At 39.7% G+C, this 16635-nt stretch overlaps 2 protein-coding genes and 1 long non-coding RNA gene across 8 annotated transcripts in view; 2 read left to right on the top strand and 1 right to left on the bottom strand.

Moving 5' to 3' along the window:
• myzap (myocardial zonula adherens protein) overlaps positions 1-6173 on the top strand; it is a 13309-nt gene extending 7136 nt beyond the window's left edge. The window contains exons 4-14 of one of the 5 annotated variants that reach the window (XM_042493143.2): positions 579-740; positions 846-938; positions 1043-1156; positions 1247-1411; positions 1748-1873; positions 2422-2550; positions 2646-2740; positions 3224-3329; positions 4239-4322; positions 4557-4663; positions 4766-6173. In XM_042493143.2, the coding sequence (XP_042349077.1) occupies positions 579-740; positions 846-938; positions 1043-1156; positions 1247-1411; positions 1748-1873; positions 2422-2550; positions 2646-2740; positions 3224-3329; positions 4239-4322; positions 4557-4663; positions 4766-5354 (1770 nt within the window). In that variant the 3' untranslated portion in view covers positions 5355-6173. Of the gene's footprint in view, positions 1-575; positions 741-845; positions 939-1042; positions 1157-1246; positions 1412-1747; positions 1874-2421; positions 2551-2645; positions 2741-3223; positions 3330-4238; positions 4323-4556; positions 4664-4765 lie in introns of all 5 variants that reach the window. The other 4 variants (XM_042493223.2, XM_042493304.2, XM_088077885.1 and 1 more) reach the window with 4 other exon arrangements.
• LOC121948193 (uncharacterized) overlaps positions 1-16635 on the bottom strand; it is a 16838-nt gene extending 203 nt beyond the window's left edge. Inside the window, exons 1-5 of one of the 2 annotated variants that reach the window (XR_006106135.2) lie at positions 16389-16635; positions 15483-15641; positions 10045-10265; positions 9568-9687; positions 9299-9429 (exon numbers count right to left, since the gene is read on the bottom strand). This is a non-coding gene — a long non-coding RNA (uncharacterized LOC121948193). Of the gene's footprint in view, positions 1-9298; positions 9430-9567; positions 9688-10044; positions 10266-15482; positions 15642-16388 lie in introns of those variants that run through there. The other variant, XR_015776658.1, reaches the window with a different exon arrangement.
• On the top strand, positions 7381-11907 carry polr2m (RNA polymerase II subunit M). Its single transcript, XM_042493421.2, has 4 exons — positions 7381-8301; positions 9314-9910; positions 10057-10279; positions 11206-11907. Exons 1-4 carry the CDS (start codon positions 8192-8194, stop codon positions 11347-11349), a joined length of 1074 nt encoding a protein of 357 aa, XP_042349355.1. The 5' UTR covers positions 7381-8191; the 3' UTR covers positions 11350-11907.

The following is a 16635-nucleotide window of genomic DNA, read 5'->3' as shown; positions in this document are numbered from 1 at the left end:
ACAAATTTGATGTCTCAGGTCTATCTAGTTTAATCAGTGAGGACAAAAGGCATTAGCTGCAGCCCTAAAATTTGCCTCCTTCACAGCAGCACTGAAATATTTAAAGAAATTGAATCTCTAAGCTTCAGCTCTGTAATGTATCTGTGCCCATGACTATAACTGTCATTTGTTATTTAGTTATTGCATTGTTTAAAATGCTGCACTTCTCCTCTGCTGGTGTGCATCTGTTTTCATTGGTCCCCCGGCTGCTGGAGGTACAATAGGCAGACATGGCAGCAGCTCATGTACTGGGTTGCAGAAACATGACACCTTCAATACACCCTGCACTTTTTTAGCTGTTTGTTCCCAGCCTCCTGTTTCCAGTGCTCAGCAGCAGTAGCGCTGGAAATACCTGATCAAGTGTGCATATGCAGGCATGTGCATCCACATGCAAACACACAAACATGGGATGCACTTGAAAGTGTGCATGTATGCACAGAAGCGAGCACACGAATACACAAGCACTATAATAGAAGAGGTCAGCCTCGGTGGAGGGTGGCTACAGAAACCTGACCTGTGAATCCTGTCTCCCTCAGCAGCTCGGAGATATGACCAATGGGGCGCCAGAAACCTCGCTGCAGCATCATGGGCCCAAAGTGTACGGCGTAGTGCAGAGGATGGGTTCGGACAGACAGCAGGAGGTGATGGCGCGCGAGTGGGCAGCCAGTCACCTTCAGGATGAGATGAAGTACATCAGGGAGGTGAGTGGAGACTAACACAACAAGCAGCCAGGCCTTCAGGTCGATGCATTATCTGTACACAGCTGTATGGGATGTTGTGTATATATCTGTATGTTGTGTTTACAGGTGAGAGATTCTTTGGAGAAGGTGAGAGAGCGGATGTACGGGCAGTTTGGAGGAATGCAGCAATCAATGCAGAAGCTCTCACAGGAAATCAGGGTAATGAATTATGTAAAACTGTGTGACTGCTCCAAACTCCCTCATCAAACTCCAGTCTCTGAAGCTGTGAATAAATCTGACTAGTGTGCCATGTGTCTCTGCAGGCTGCCAACGCACATCGCAGGAGTCTGGAGTCAGAGGTGAGGGTCCGGACTGCAGCCATGGAGAGCTTCGATCAGATGAACAGCTCCCTCATATCTTCTAACCTCAGCCTACAGGTAACAAATCAATGTCACTGAATCTGTGAGAATGTACTCCATAACAGCTGCATGTTGTCACAGAGGAAGCAGCTTGATAAGTAAAAGAAGTTTCCTTTGCAGAAATCCCTTCTGGAGAACTGTCAGAAAAGAGTGGACACTAGAGACGAGGTGAAGAGTTTACGAAGCACCTGTGAGAAAACACAACAAGAGCTCAGAGATAAAGAGAAGGAGCTGGCGGCGGCGCAGGTTGAAAACCAGACTTTGAGACTGCAGGTAATCACATATCGTTTTGTGTGTAAGCATACACTCACTCAATCACACAAACCCTTATGCATCCACAAAACATTACAGTGGAAGTACCTGCTCTGGCACATTCCTTAAGATACTGGTCACCCAGCTGGTGTGACAAATGGGTGCTCAAATGGCCGGATACAAAATGATCTGACAAGTTATTAACAGTAATATGAGAAATAGTCGATATAAAACTATGCTACAATCCTCTAGATGTGAGAACAGATTATCTCACTGCAACACATCAGCTGCATCTGTATCCTCTTTTCTAGTGTCAATATGGAGTAATCAGCCTAATTTTTGCTGTGAATGGTCCAGGTGGAGTCTGCACGGGAAGCTAACAATCAGGCGCTGCAGGAGCTCTCAGCAAAGCTAGAGCGGGAGTACGAGGAGAAGCTGCTGGAGGAACAACGGAAACACAGGGAGGAGATCGAAAAGCTACAGGTCTGCATTCTTTACACCTTATTCATTAACTCATCAAGTACAGTTTCAGTGCCAATAGAAACCAATGTCATGAGATGGTTACTCGGGATGTCTTAAATGTTATGGGTTTTACAAAAAATATGATGCAGTGCAATCAAATTAAGAACTGCAGTAAGGTAAGGTAAGGTAAGGTAAGGTAAGGTAATGTAACTATTTATACCCGTAGATAGATTAAGTTTACAGTGAGTGAGTCTGTCCTTTTTTACACATACAACCGACAGCACAGCAATTAACATGATAAAGTGACAACAGTGCTCAATGCTGAAAAAAGTAAGGAATTAAAACTAGACATGTAAAAGCAAGATAAAAATAAGAGTATAAAACCAATCAATAAAAACCATGGTAGGTAAAAACAAAATAGAAATAGAAATGTGCTGCCAGTAAAAACAACATTTAAATGTGCAAAGACCAATAAAAGGTCAATAAAGGATACTGAGGTTTTACTGTTTTACAGTATATGTTTACATATATGTTTAAGCATTCAAACATATATACATCTGCTCACACAGGCCCAACTTGATGAATACATCAGGCGACTGGAAGAAGCAGAGAGAAACATCAGGATTGCAGAGGCCAAAATTGCAGAGAGGGATCAGAGGATCATTGAGGTGGAGCGTCTGCTGGAGTGTATGGGAAAGGTAAGGCAAAATTTTAGCATAATAGAAATCAGTCTACACTTTTTGCAGATAATAAACCTTGAAATGAATAATGAATGAAAAAATATTTTTTACAGGAAAAAAGTCAGCTCTACAAGAAGCTGCAGGAAACTGAACAGCGACTCCGCTTGCTGGAGTTGACAGACAAAACTGATGCAACTATAGCCAAAAGGTACAAGAAAGTCCACATAAACAAACAGTGGTGTAATGATATGAGCCCAACTAAAGGCCCATTCACATTTTTTTACCTGAGCTTTTTACTGTATCAAACAATTTTCATCAGCAGTTGGAGTTTACTATGTTGTCATCTAGTTGGCTCTTCATGATTACTAGTTCCATGTTACTTGAACAAGTACGACTCGAAAAAACTACGAGGAGGAGTTTGAGTTGAGACAGACTATATCAAGTTTAGAAATAAACTGTCAAGCTTAAAAAAAATTTTGTTTTAAAGGGAATTCAGTTGACATTAGAGTGCTGACATGAAGCCTCAGTAGCGCCAAAGCAGTTGTACTACTTCTTGTGCTGCAGTGCTTTTTTTCCCCTCTAAAGTTCTTGATCTGAGAAGCACGCAACCTGCTGCACATTTCTGGGAAAGATAAAACTCAGTTTCACCTGGACTGAAATGCGTGTTAAACTGGTTCCTGGTCCTGTTTAGGTCCAAAGAACTGCAATCTGAATCTGTGGATCTCAAAGAGAGAATCAAACACTTGAACGACATGGTGTTCTGCCAGCAGAGGAAAGTCAAAGGAATGATTGAGGAGGTGAGTTGAGTTTATTCATCCGTGTGTGACAACGGATCTGTTCCTCCATCCTACTCGTGTTTTGATAAAGGGTGTGTATCAAATGCATACTTTAGCTTAAGTGGTAGATGTTTGTTTACCATCCAAAATGTGAATTAGGAACATATTACTTAATCTGACCCAGAGTCAATAAAGGGTAGGGCGTAGTGCTGGTTTGGATGCAGACTCATGATCTAAAGATAAAGGGTTTAGTGATTAAACGACATTGTAAGAGCCTGAACTCAAAATTCAGTTTAACTGAAAACAATGTAAATTTTTTCGTATATATTGTCCAATAATATATAAACAGTGACTTAATTAATACAGGAATACTTCAACCACAAATGACCACTTGTATGTCAAATAGCCATGACATGTTACCTTGGACTCATGAAGAAAACTTTATTTTTCGCGCATGCCTCCTCAGAAAAAGGAAAACATATTGATTCAGCAAAAGTATATCAAAACATCCGTTTACCAACTCTTCCTTAACTAGTGCAGTATAATCCAAGTCTCACTTACCAAGTGGTATGCTCAGTGCTTCCCAAACACATACATGTTTACTAAAAATCCTTAGTATTGGAGTCTGATTTTGAAAAGAACACAGATAAGTTTCACTTTCAGTTCAGTTTTAAATATTAAGTTTAATATGTTTACTGTTTTCTGTGGAGGCGTGTAAGAAAAAACAAAGTTTTCTTCTTGAACTCAAGTCAACGCTGCATGACTAACTGATATAATTAGCACCAAATCACATAGCTATTTTCCAGGAAGCTTCCAAGAAAATTTTTAATAAATCAATATTAGAATCACAATATTTGATGAATAAGCTGAGCAGAGAAAGGATCTAACCATGTACATATGATAATTGTTTTAAATCTTTGATTTGTGAAGGTTCAATCACTGCGAGCTCAAGTTGCTCAGAAGGATATGTTCATCTCAGAGCTTCTGGACAGAATTGCAATAGTGGAGTGTGAGGTAAGAATAAAAGATACGCCGCCGTGTGTTTACTGTGTGTTTTAATTTTGGGTTGGTGTGGTGATCTGCTGCATGACTACAGTACAGATGATTGTTGGGGCTGCTGAGCACTCAACGCCTTGTGTGATTTCTTCGTGTCACTGCACCTGTCTGTCGCTTTTACATGTAGAGTGACTGGAGTCCTTTGCATGCACCTGACCTGACAGTGTTGTTTCCTGTTTTCCTCTTTCCTAGAATAATGAATTAGAAGACAAGCTGAAGTATTTTATGTCCACACAGAATAGACCCCGAGAGGTTTTGGAAACCAGGGAGATAGGAGTAGGTTGTGATCTACTCCCCAGGTAAGAAGCAAAGGTAGAAACACAAATTTAGAAGCATCAGATTATATTTGTTGCTTCATTTGAAGGTGATTTCTCACTCTGATATCTGATGTGCATCTGCAGCCATGAAGCAAAAAGGCATGATGTTGAACCTCTTGTTCATGAACCTACTCATCTCCATACCATGCAACACGCACCACCTGCTCAACCTCCACCACCAGTGACACCTACATCACCCACTCTACCTCCATCTCCCACACAACCCCTATCCCCAATACAACCTTCATCCCCAACACAACCTTCATCCTTCACACAACCTTCATCACCTACATCTCCCACCATAAATCCATTCCACTACCTTACATCACCCACCCAACCAAGGACGTTCAAGGCTAACAACCCTCCACCCAGCAGGCTGGAGTCCAGTTTACTGAGGTACACTCCTGTCCAGTACAGCCGCTACCTGCAGTCCAACCTCACAGTATCGAATGGGATGTTCCCCTACAGTTCCCCGTCTGAATCTGAGACTCCTGCAAATCCGGTCCAGTCCGGGACAGATGAAGTGGACACAGACACAAACACAGACACACGATCAAGTCCTGAGGAATCCACTTCTTCCCTATCCTCTTTGCAACCAAGATCAAGAGCACCTCAAGTTTACACGCCGTTTATGAAACTCATGGAAATAACTGCAAAGTTAAATATAGATTGATCTTGAAGTAAGAGTTTGACATTTTAGGGGATACTTTTATTCGCTTCCTTGTCGAGAGTTAAATGAGAAGATTGATGCCTTTAAAACTCAGTCGTCTTTTTAGTTTTTCTTTTTAAAACTAACAGTTTGTGACACAGAGGTGATTTAGTCCTTTCTTTGTCACTTTGGAAAACATGGTGTAAAAAGTCAGATGTAGGTTTTCAGCGTAGCACTAATAATGAAATGTTGCTTGTTGTAGGGTGTAAATAATCTGATTCTCTGTAAAAAATATATTTTTAAGTAATGTACTGAAGGATTATATTTGTTTTGTTTACAGTGAATGTAGCCTACTTATGATGCTCGTGGAGCTTTGAGTATTCAGTCCTATATAAAGATTGAAACTGTATGTGTATTCCAATCATTTTATATCGGCTCTGTACAAATGACATGAATGTTATTTTCTTATTGTTGCATTATGTACAAAATATTTATTAACATGCTTTATGCCTTTGTATACAGCCTACTATCTGATACCGGTGGTGGGAGTGAATCTCTTTAAATTGGCAACAGGGTAATATAGTAATTTAATGTAAATTAAATTTCTGAACTGTTGATAAGACTGTTCAATCACTTTAAAGATAAATGGACCTTACTGAGGTGACTGCCATTCCTGAGCCACAGGCACAAGTATTACCCAGCTGTTGTCTGCACTGCCACAACTGTGTTTGAAAAAGCTTTATGATGTGCCTTTTCCTTAACGATACATATCAAACTGCAACTAATGGTAAGAGGCCAGTGTATCTTTGGATAAAATAAAAGAATTTACTGTATAAGTACAAACTGTGCAACTTGTACATTTTCTACAGCCTGAAGCCTGTATACTTATGACTACTTCCCTTTTGTGTATGTGGATCACTCTGTCTTAATTTATCACAGATGGTAAGAAACACAAAAAGGGCTTTGTACAGAGTTTCTCTTCCTTCCATTTCTAATAATTCAATTTCACACAAATATGTCACGCATCCCTACTGAACTCCAGATAAACTTATCAGGTCAAGGTCAGCGACTTTATCTAAGGAACTGTATTCTATCTGTACACGCCCAGTAAAAACTCTGCTATTTCACTCAACATATTATTAGTAATTATTGTAATTCTTATATGTTGCGCAATGAACACAGACCGATACAGAGTGAGGCAATACATAGTGTTGATGCATTTGTTCATATCAGTCATAACTTTGCAAGAAAACTTGTAGATTCATAAAAAATATATTTTTTAAAATCTTTCCAGCATCTCCAAAGCTGTGTGTAGTGCATGAAAAAAATATTAAAAATAGATATATGGCAGGATTAGGATCGGGATTAAAATGACAAAATCTAAAATGTGCAGTCAATGATATCTGTAGTGCATCCAAACTTGTGCTCCAGATTGAACTACCATGATGTACACATGATACACCTGTTTCCATTAGTTTGTGGGATTTTGATAAGAGAGGATGAGGGCAGATAATGGAGAAACAATCAAATGTGAAAAAAGGCCATCAATGTAAAACACTGCAGTGCTGGACCTCACCAATCCTACACCCTACGCAAGCTTTGTCTGCAGCTTAACTAACAAATAATAATAAAAAATAACAAGCAATAAAAAATATGGTATGATGGTTTCTTTGGCGCTTTAAGTGGCTTTTGTCTTTTTATTTTCACTTTATCTTCAATGCGATAAGGTTGATTAGGCCTGCCCAATGATTCTAGCAAAATTTGTTTCAAATATATAATTTTTTGAAAATTATAATGTAAATATCAATGCTGATTTTTTTTGGGGGGGGGGGTAAAGATGATCTTTAAATATCGAGGATCTCTAATTATTATGAATTATTTTCTATAATCTGAGCAAGATGGGTATAGTGACACTTTGCATAGAAAATCAGTATCATTTTTAGTCTATATGATGCAATACAATACAATACAATGAGATATGATACAAAAGGTCAAAGTTTCAGTTTTAGTCCTCCAAGGAAAAATTTGGTTGTGATAATCACTCACTAATGAACATATTAATTGCCCATGTTGCCTAAAGGAAGATCCACCACTCCTGTCTGATGAGATCTGATGTGGAACATAAAACATAAATGACTATTAGTACATGCATTTAAGAAGATAAACAAGGAAAATAAGGAAATAAAAATATATTTTGAAAAGAATTAAAAAGATAATGTCTCCTAATATTTCACTCCAACTGTGCAGCTGCCTGTGTTGAACTGTCTTTGACCTGTGAGAGGAGATACAAAGGACACAGCTGTAAACTCTTGGCTAAAGTTGGGTCATTGTTTGTTATGCTGAGTGAGAAATGGATTGGCACAATGACTGGAAAACATCTAGACTGGAAAATGCAGCTATGGAAAATCTGACACTGTGAAGCCTGTTCAGACTGACGGCACAAAGAAGAAACAAATGTATTATATAAAGAACTATCAGAAGATTACAGACAAGTCTTTGAGATCTAAACTTGGTACTGATGACAACATTTGAGCTGCAGAGGGCAGTCTTCACCACCTGCGTCGTGAAGAGCTGCATTACACTGTCCCGTACAGAGGGGGCGGTAGAGCTACACCTCACATCTTCAACTTCCGCCCACGAAGAAGAATCCCACTTTGAAATGTTGTTGTCTCATGTGTTGAAGAAGTTAACCTGCCACCTTTAGACGTTTATGAAACTCCCCAACTATGAAAGACCCTGTTAACATGCGGAGTTTTGACTTCGTAAACGTCTGATCAGAGCTTGTATGTAGCATGTTGAGCTAAGTCTTTATCTCGCGCTGTTTGCGAATGGCTGTAGCTAGCTGTCAGTAGCTAACAGTGATGTCCTCGTCGTGGACAGAGCGCCAGGGACAGGTGGGAGACCTGAGACACCAGAGCAAAGAGGAGCTCCAAGAACTGCTCCTGCGACAGGAGAAGATACTCTCAAACAAGTGGGTTCACACGGTTTGACATAAATATACAAATAAATGTACAGGAAGTGTTTGTGCCTCCCGTGTGGGATCCCCGAGCAGGCTAAAACTGGGGCTAAGTTCATCATCATTTCATGTGGGACTTTCTGGCGTAGTTAGATAGTGTCTTAAGAGTTTGATAGAAGAGACATTAAGCACCGAAATAAGCTTGATTAGTTGTGGTTAGTTGCTCTTGGTTGAATTAATGCTCCATCGTGACTGAGCTAAGCTACACTGTTGTATCGTGTCCCATCAGTAGAGCACAGGGTGTTGTGTCCCCTACACTGTGTGTGTACAGAGCACACATCTACAACTTAGAAATCATCTTTGTGCTCAGTCATATGAACCAAAACTGTGAGTGCATTGCCATTATAATACATTGATTGGTGGTAAAAAGTTTATCTCAGCCCATTTTAGACCAACTAATGGCCTTTACTGCCACACTACAAAATCATAACAATGTAAAACACAAGCTGATTTATTATATCTCTCTTATTGTAACTTAAAACAAAGTTCTGTCAGTGTGCTATGGAGTTAAGATTGTTATTGTTTTTTAGATTATTAGATTAGATTATTGTTTTACAATTAAAGGAACAGAGTGGCCAAAACACGTATGCACAACTATTATAGTTATACAGCTGTATTATTAGTAATTTGAACATAATGAACACAAGTCACAGTCACAATACAGATGTAATGGAAATGGAAAAAAAGCTGAATAAATGAACAGAGAAACATAACACATGCAGATCATTTTCATACAGCGTCAGTTAATGGTTTCATGAATAAGAAAAGGATGTGAAGTTTGGAGAGACTCCGCCCCCATCATCAAAACAACAAATTAGAAAATAACTTTTTGAAGAGGTTGTCATTCAGACTTCAAGAACCTTGTTATATCTATTCGTCAATTTAGTGTTGGTTTGTTCGTTTCCTATCTGTATCTTTGCATGCTTCATTTGAATAATGTCAAATTATGCATTTGTGTTGTTCCCAGGAGGTTTTTACAGAGTCTTCCTGACAAAGGGAAAAAGATAAAAGACTTTGCAGAGAAATTGCAGCTTGCCATTGAACACAACGATGAAGAGGAGAGAAGACAGGGCTTGGTGTCGGCTGCCAGGACAGAGTTACAGTCCAAGTATCAGCAAGCTTTCACTTCTCAACAACATGCTATCTCCAACACACCAGCAACCTCACACGGGAAAAGTGAGGTTGCTGCACGTGATGCAGTACAGGAGGACGAGACCTTACCTGTCTCAGCTCATGTGCAGGAAAACAACACTTTGGACGAGCAACAGGACCAGTTTGTCTCCAGAGTGGCCGCTGCTGGTGAAACCATGGATGAAGCCGCTGCTGGGGCCACGCTGAACTCTGATGAGACAAGAGAGGGTGATCTTGTGGAGGCCTTTGAAAGGGTCAGAGTGTCTGAAAGTAGTACTGGTTTCAGTAGCGAGTCCAAAGACCCATTAAACAGCACAGCAAGAGACAATTACTTTCTCAGAAAGCAGATACCAAAAAAGCCTCACTATCTAAATGTCCTGGAAAAAACAGAGAAGACATCAGCGCTCAGGAAGCAAAAATTCAAACCAAATCAGTGAGTGGACTTTGTTTCGTCATATGATGATTACTTTAGTAAATATTCATACTAAAAATACTTTATGTATATTTCATTCAGCAACTTAATTTTGCTTTCTTTTATAGTTCTTATTGTAAATAAAAATGTCTTACCTGTGTTTCCAGGCTGCCCCACAGAAGTGACATCTCTCCATCAGGATCGTCGTCACCCAGCCAGTCTTCTAAAGGCTCATCACCGCTCTCTGTGCAGGCCAGGAGAGAGCGGGACAGGAAACACCTGGATGACATCACTGCAGCGAAACTCCCTCCTCTCCACCACAGTCCAGCCCAGCTTCTGTCTCTGGAAGAGTCGGCCGTCCTTCTGAGGGGACAAACTAAGAAGCAGCAGGTTAGTGGAGCCGAGTTCTCCACACACTTAAAAATCCAGCGTAAATGTTAAACTGACATCAAACTGACAAGGCCAGAAATTTGAACTTGCCAAAAGCAAATTTTGTCCTTTAAGAAATGAATAAGGCTCCTCACTATGCTTGGTGGTAGCATGTTAAAGCAACAGTATTTGAATGACTTGGTCACAGTCAGATGTGATGAATTACAAGAATTTAGTGGGAGTTCATCCATAAACTGTCCTTATTCAAATGAATAAGAGTGCTGCGTTGTTGTTTTTTTGTTTGTTTTTTTACACAGTGCCAAAGTCAATTCGGAGGTCCATCAGGACCAAAATATTGTGCCAAAAAAAAAGAAAAACAAAAACAAATAAAAAAACTGTTCCTTTCCATCAGCCAATGGTCTCATTTAAAACACCCGGGACCCCACTGACACAGACTGTTATCTCCCCACGTCTGTGGACATCTGTTTGTTGACGTTACATTAAACCACATATTGGACTTGACTATTATCTATACTGTAAACTTTAGCACATCCTCTGATAAATATTTAAATATATTTAAATTTAAATAGATGAAAATACAAACTCAATCTAGTCAAATGTGGAATTAATTAATAATTAGATTAATATTAATAATAAGAATGCCAGCATGAAATTCATTTAAGTCCACATCAGATCCCTCCTTCGGCTCTAGAGGGCAGCATTCAAGCAGCGAAGGCTCCGTGTGTCACTTCACATCCAAAGTAATGACTTCAGAGCCAAACGTCAAACAGTGTGCTGTTGTCAACTTAAGGAGGCCTGTTAAGCTCATTATCAGTCCTACTTTTGTTGAGGGTTTAATAGCTATGGCTCTGCTGCTTTATAATAATGTGCTTGTTTTCTGTTTACCAGCCTATTCATGTCAACTTTTCTTCTGTGTTTAATTTCAGGAGTTGCAGGCCAAGCTGGCAGCCCAGAAACTGTCTGAGGGATTGAAGATCTCTATGGGGAGCTACACTCCTGACAGTGGCCCCATGGCTGCCTACAGAGAGGTTCACGATGAAGGAGCCCAGCTCTCCTCAGAGGAGGACTGATCCTGGAAGGCCGGAGCTGGGGAAACCAGTGTGACCTTGGCCCTGAGGGAAACAAGCTTTGGACCTCGCAATCAGGACCCATCAAACAGGATTTTCACTCCAAGGACAAGAATTCTTAAGAGAGGAAAAGAGTCTTTGCACCGTGAGAAGGCAGAGTTGGTATCCAGACTCAGCTCAGGAAATTGAATGGCAGGCATTCAGTCATTCAGTTCGTATTGGGTTCAGTTGTTTCTGTGTCCTGCAGGAATAAAAATACCTGCTGTTGAGTTGTAGTCTTAAATGCTAAATTTGAAGCTTGTATCATGAGGGGAGTGTTACTCATCAGTATACTGATGCTGTCAGGGCTATCTCATCCTGAGTATTATGCTGAAATTTCTATTTTAGTATGTTCAAAATGATATGCACTTAAAACTCATCAGCAGGCAGAGCAGACTGTTTTGGCACAAAGTTAACTGTTTACAACTTTGTCTAGAGAAATAGACATGAGCCTGCAGATGTGTTTGATTTCATTATTAACGAATGTGTGACATGATTCAATAAATGCTCAGATTTCCCAAATGGTTGTGTTTGTGTAAAGTCAGGTCTGAGAATGCATGCTAATATCAGCACATCATCAGGATCGGCAGATAATGGCTTTTAAATGTAATATTGGAGTTGGCCAACATGCTTAACATGACAAACCCTTTTTTATTAATTAACAAAGTGAACATGTACAAAACAACCTTAATTTAAAGTATTTTCCTATTTTTAATGAAAACTACATACATTGAAAAAGCACTGAATTTTATGTGTCCATCTGCTTGTGGGCCATCACAGTTAGAGTATGCATAATGTGATGTTAAGTCCATCACAAAAGAGACTTGATAAATAACATTGGGTAGGGGGAAGGTGGATAAATCGATTTGTATCGGTTATCAGTCAAATTAGATGTCATTTATCGGCATATTGGATATCAGCAAAGAGCCCAGTATTGTGCGCCCCCAGTCAGGTCGCTAGTCAGGTCCATTTTTCCCTTCGGTTTCAGATAATATGAAGTGCCTCACCAGCTTTTTCAGTGTGGATGAAAATCCATCTTCATTAGAATAAAACTGCTTACTGATGAGGGCTTCAGGAAAATTGTTTTCTTGTTTGAGTGTTCACTTCACCTGACAATATAGTCTTTAGTCCAAATTTAAAAATGTCTCTGACTCAGAAGTAATAGTACTGCCTTTGTGGTCACTTAACTCCTGTAAGCGTCAGGTCATGGCGCCTCTCACAATCTCACAAACTACTCTGTCGGCTTTAACAAGAGCGCTGTTATTTCTCAAAGTGTCTTGGAGACCATCACAAAGAAAAAAGCTGCCAGCAGGAGAGGGGAGTGTAAGGGGGTGAACTGTAATCCCGCCAAAAATATTAATCATACAGTTAACTATCTACTGTGTGCATAAAACCTGCTCAAAAATGGATCAATCTCTGAAATGCATGTCTGTCTCTGTGAGTCTTTATATTAAAGGTCCTGTGTGTAGGCTTTAGGGGCATTTATTGGCAAAAATGTAATATAATACATTTGAAAACTGTGTTTTCATTGGTTTATAATCACCTAAAAATAAGAATATTTGTGTTTTTGTTACCTAAAATGAAACATTTATATCTACATACATCAAGGGTCATCTTAATGGATGTGTCAAGAAAAGTGGATACAGCGTTGGAGGCGGGCCCCATTGCTGAGTGACACATGACACTAAAAAGCTGGACCTCCCCGATTTAAAATTACCCAGCTCACCCACATCACTGGGCCCAGAGTAGAGTAAGCGCACTAAAGACTGAGCGGCTAATTTCCTGTTTAGCCCTCTACCAACTTTAACAGGGATAAAATGATTAATTAATGATTAATGATGATTAATTATGCAGCTCTTCTGGACCTGTAAAGCCTGAACAATCAAAAAATAGACAGAAAAATGGCCCTTTTAACCTTTACCTGACATAACTGAGCTAAAGTACATGAGTTACACACTTTGTTACTCTCAACATCTTGATAACGAAGCATGAAGTCATTTTACAAAAAAAATGCTTTTCATATATTGTCTGAGTTTTTGTACGGCAATCAGTGCTGACATTTTGATTTTGTCTGTTCAGATAAAAAAAGACCCAGCTCCCCCTCTGCAGAGCATTTAAGTTTCACTATTTTCTATAGATACAAACTATTGTTAGACTTCCAGCTTATTTAGTCCATTTATGTGCAACATAAATCTGCAAGGTGATATCAGTTTCTAATGAAGCTGTGGTCAGCTGCAGGCAGTGATTCTCTCAAATCCTGCGTGATGTTATCAGGCAGGGATCTGTGACACACTTGATAAGATTAATGCAGGGGTAGTGAAATATTGAAGCTTGATGGCTGAGACATCTGGACCGCATTTGGATCATGTTGTTGCTGGGAATGGCAGGCGATGATGGGACGGCAGCAGGCTAATGCAACATGGCAAATACCATTTCTCAACTTTGCTAATATGTGGTAGATAAGAAGTGCCAGCTACGTTACGTTCAGCGTCTTTCCAAACTGCTTTTCCCATCATCTCTCTTCCAACTCGCACAGAAGATTGCAGGCCATCTTAATTTAAACAGCCTGATTCAGGGGTTTTAATGAGGAAGAAATGAGGCACGTTTTGGGGAAAATGAGGGTGGGTTCATGCAGGTCAGAGTCTGGTGGGAGATGCCCTTTGATAACCTTTGTAATTTTTGCTGAGGCATTGGTGGGAGATATTTTAGAGGAAAAATTATCCATCTGATTGCTGTGTATTTAGACACTGTATCTGATGGGCTCCAGAGTGGCCCTGTGGTGATGTCCAATAACAAATACATGAGCACACTCCGCAGAGGATCCTCATTGTGCTGGGATTAATTACAGCCTACCTTGCTTACATAAATTCAGAGACTGTTACCAATTATGGGGCACATTTTTGCTGTAGCTTTTCACTGTGGTATCTGGCGTCAAACCTAACTCTGAACGTATGCTGATGTTGTTGAGGTGAAACCGAGCACACACTCTCTAGTTGAAGCCTTTTTTTAAAAGTTGTCCATTGATGATGAGGTTGTTGATACTTCGACTTGAATCCCAGACCCCTTGTCTCAGATTAATAAGCTCCTCGTGAAGTAGTCTGCAAGTGATTTGCTCCAACTCTTGAGTCCGAAATCACACGTCTCGTGGGAGTAGAAATAATTTGCTGTTTGGGAGGGGAAACTGGAATGTGATTTCAAAACTGCCTCTTCAAAGACCAGTCAGCTCAGCCTTAAATTAGATATACAGTATGATGTATAGACTGGCGTTAAACACGAGTTAGGCCCTCAGCAGAATGATTGGATTATATCTGCCAGGTTACAAAGTCTGAGGTCATGCTTTTTCCATTCTCTGATGTTTTTGTCATATTTTTTCAGGGCACACGAGGAGATGAAATAATGCAGCACACAGCAGCTTTCTGCAGATAAGGTTACAGCCTATCTCCTCATCCCAATTAGAACCAGCTCTCCCTCCTCGTACTGCACTGGAATCAGTGGTGGAAGAAGTACTCAGATCCTTTACTCCAGTAAAAGTACCAATACAACAATGTAAAAAATAAAAATACTGTTACAAGCCTTGCAATCAAAACTCTACTCAAGAAAAGGTGCAGGATTATTCTCATAAAGTAAAAATATTTGGTCTGCAGTACAATATCACCTGTGTCAGTACGTCTAAGTACAAAAAAGGGATGTTACAGGTACGTGCAAAGATTGGACCAGACTCAGACAACTCTAAGAACGTCGGGAGCCAAGAGGATGTAAGACCATAGATCACAAAAACACAGGACTCAAATAAAGATATTGTATGCATATACTGAATGCTTGGAAAAAGTGGTTAATAGGTGGGATTCCCAAGGTAAGTTCAAATTGCAATGTAAACGTATTCACGGATTCACTTCACTTAAATAAACTAAAAAAATAAACTGTGTGCACTCACTAAATGAATAAATTAACTAATTAATAAAAGACTTAGGTATATGGTTCAATGTCTCTTTAAGAATCACAGTTCTTAAATCAACTCGTGTGCAGGATTGGTACAAAGGAGGGTGTGTATGTTCTCTTTCCTCAGAGCTGCATGTGTGTGTACAGTTCAATCCTACCGACGTAGATGTTCAGTTCACAGCCTCCTAGTGCAGTTACAGGTTCTGGGCTCCCGGGGGCTGACCTCGCTAACCAGTACCGAAAAATGGTTGCCTTTGAAATCGTCTCCTCCAATGGCTCTGAGACCTCCTCCAAAGTCTTGACATGTCTTCAAAGGACTACAAAAAAAAACACAACCAAAAAACCTTTATGCTTATGTGCTAAAACTTCTGTTGTACAACATTTGTTGTTCAACTGTTTTAGAAATCACAATTTCACTCATATCCAAACTAAGGTTGCAGCGAAATATATACAAATATATATATACACACACACTAAACTATAATAATAAAACATTTGTTCAACCAAAACTAAACTGGTTTTAATTCATTTATATTTATATTAATTCGCAATATTTTCTGACAACCATGAAATTCTCATATCGTTGCAACCCTTATGCAAACAAAAAAACTAGTTTAGAGAGTTAACCTTGTAGAAAATACTCAATTGCAGTCAAGGCACATGATAAAACACTAACAGCAAACATGTTGTGAATTCAACGCACCTTTGAGATGTTTATAAATTCCCTGTAGGAAGTAAACAAAAAATGCCACAGGTGGAATTCACAGGCAAAGTACACCTTAACCAGCAGTTAATCTGCTGCAATTAAATTGCATGAAAACAAAATAAATGACATTATTCTTACTGTGCCAACAAAACAGAACATAGTGCTTCTTGGTCGTATTTTAAAAGACATTAAATGTCCTGCTTTCCAGGCACCAACATCTCTGGCATTATCGCCTGGGATTTTACATGGCGCTAATTTAGCACTAAAGCTATAGCGGACATTAGACGCTAACGTTTTAGCACGTTAATGGAAAATATAAAATGAATTAGCATCACGGTTAGCGGCGGATTAAACTCACCTGTAGACAGACGTGTCAGGCCACGGTGCACGCGCTGCGACAGGCGGCGTACTCTCTTTTTTTAAACACACTGTGGTTTATATTGTCAACATAAAACTAACACGTGGAAACACATAATTAACTTTAGCAGAGTTTTCTATTGTTTTTAGCTGCATTTCTTATAACTTCAAAGACACATGGACGTATTATAAGGAAGTCGGTCAAGACCCCCTTTCTTCCGAGACTGATTGCTTGTCCTTTGACCCCA

The sequence above is a fragment of the Plectropomus leopardus genome, chromosome 1, assembly GCF_026936395.1.
Source record: "Plectropomus leopardus strain MGB_pleo_1.0 chromosome 1, ASM2693639v1, whole genome shotgun sequence".
Classification (NCBI taxonomy): domain Eukaryota; kingdom Metazoa; phylum Chordata; class Actinopteri; order Perciformes; family Serranidae; genus Plectropomus; species Plectropomus leopardus.
The sequence above is the reverse complement of the archived record's forward strand: the minus strand, read 5'-3'. Positions and strand labels throughout refer to the sequence as shown.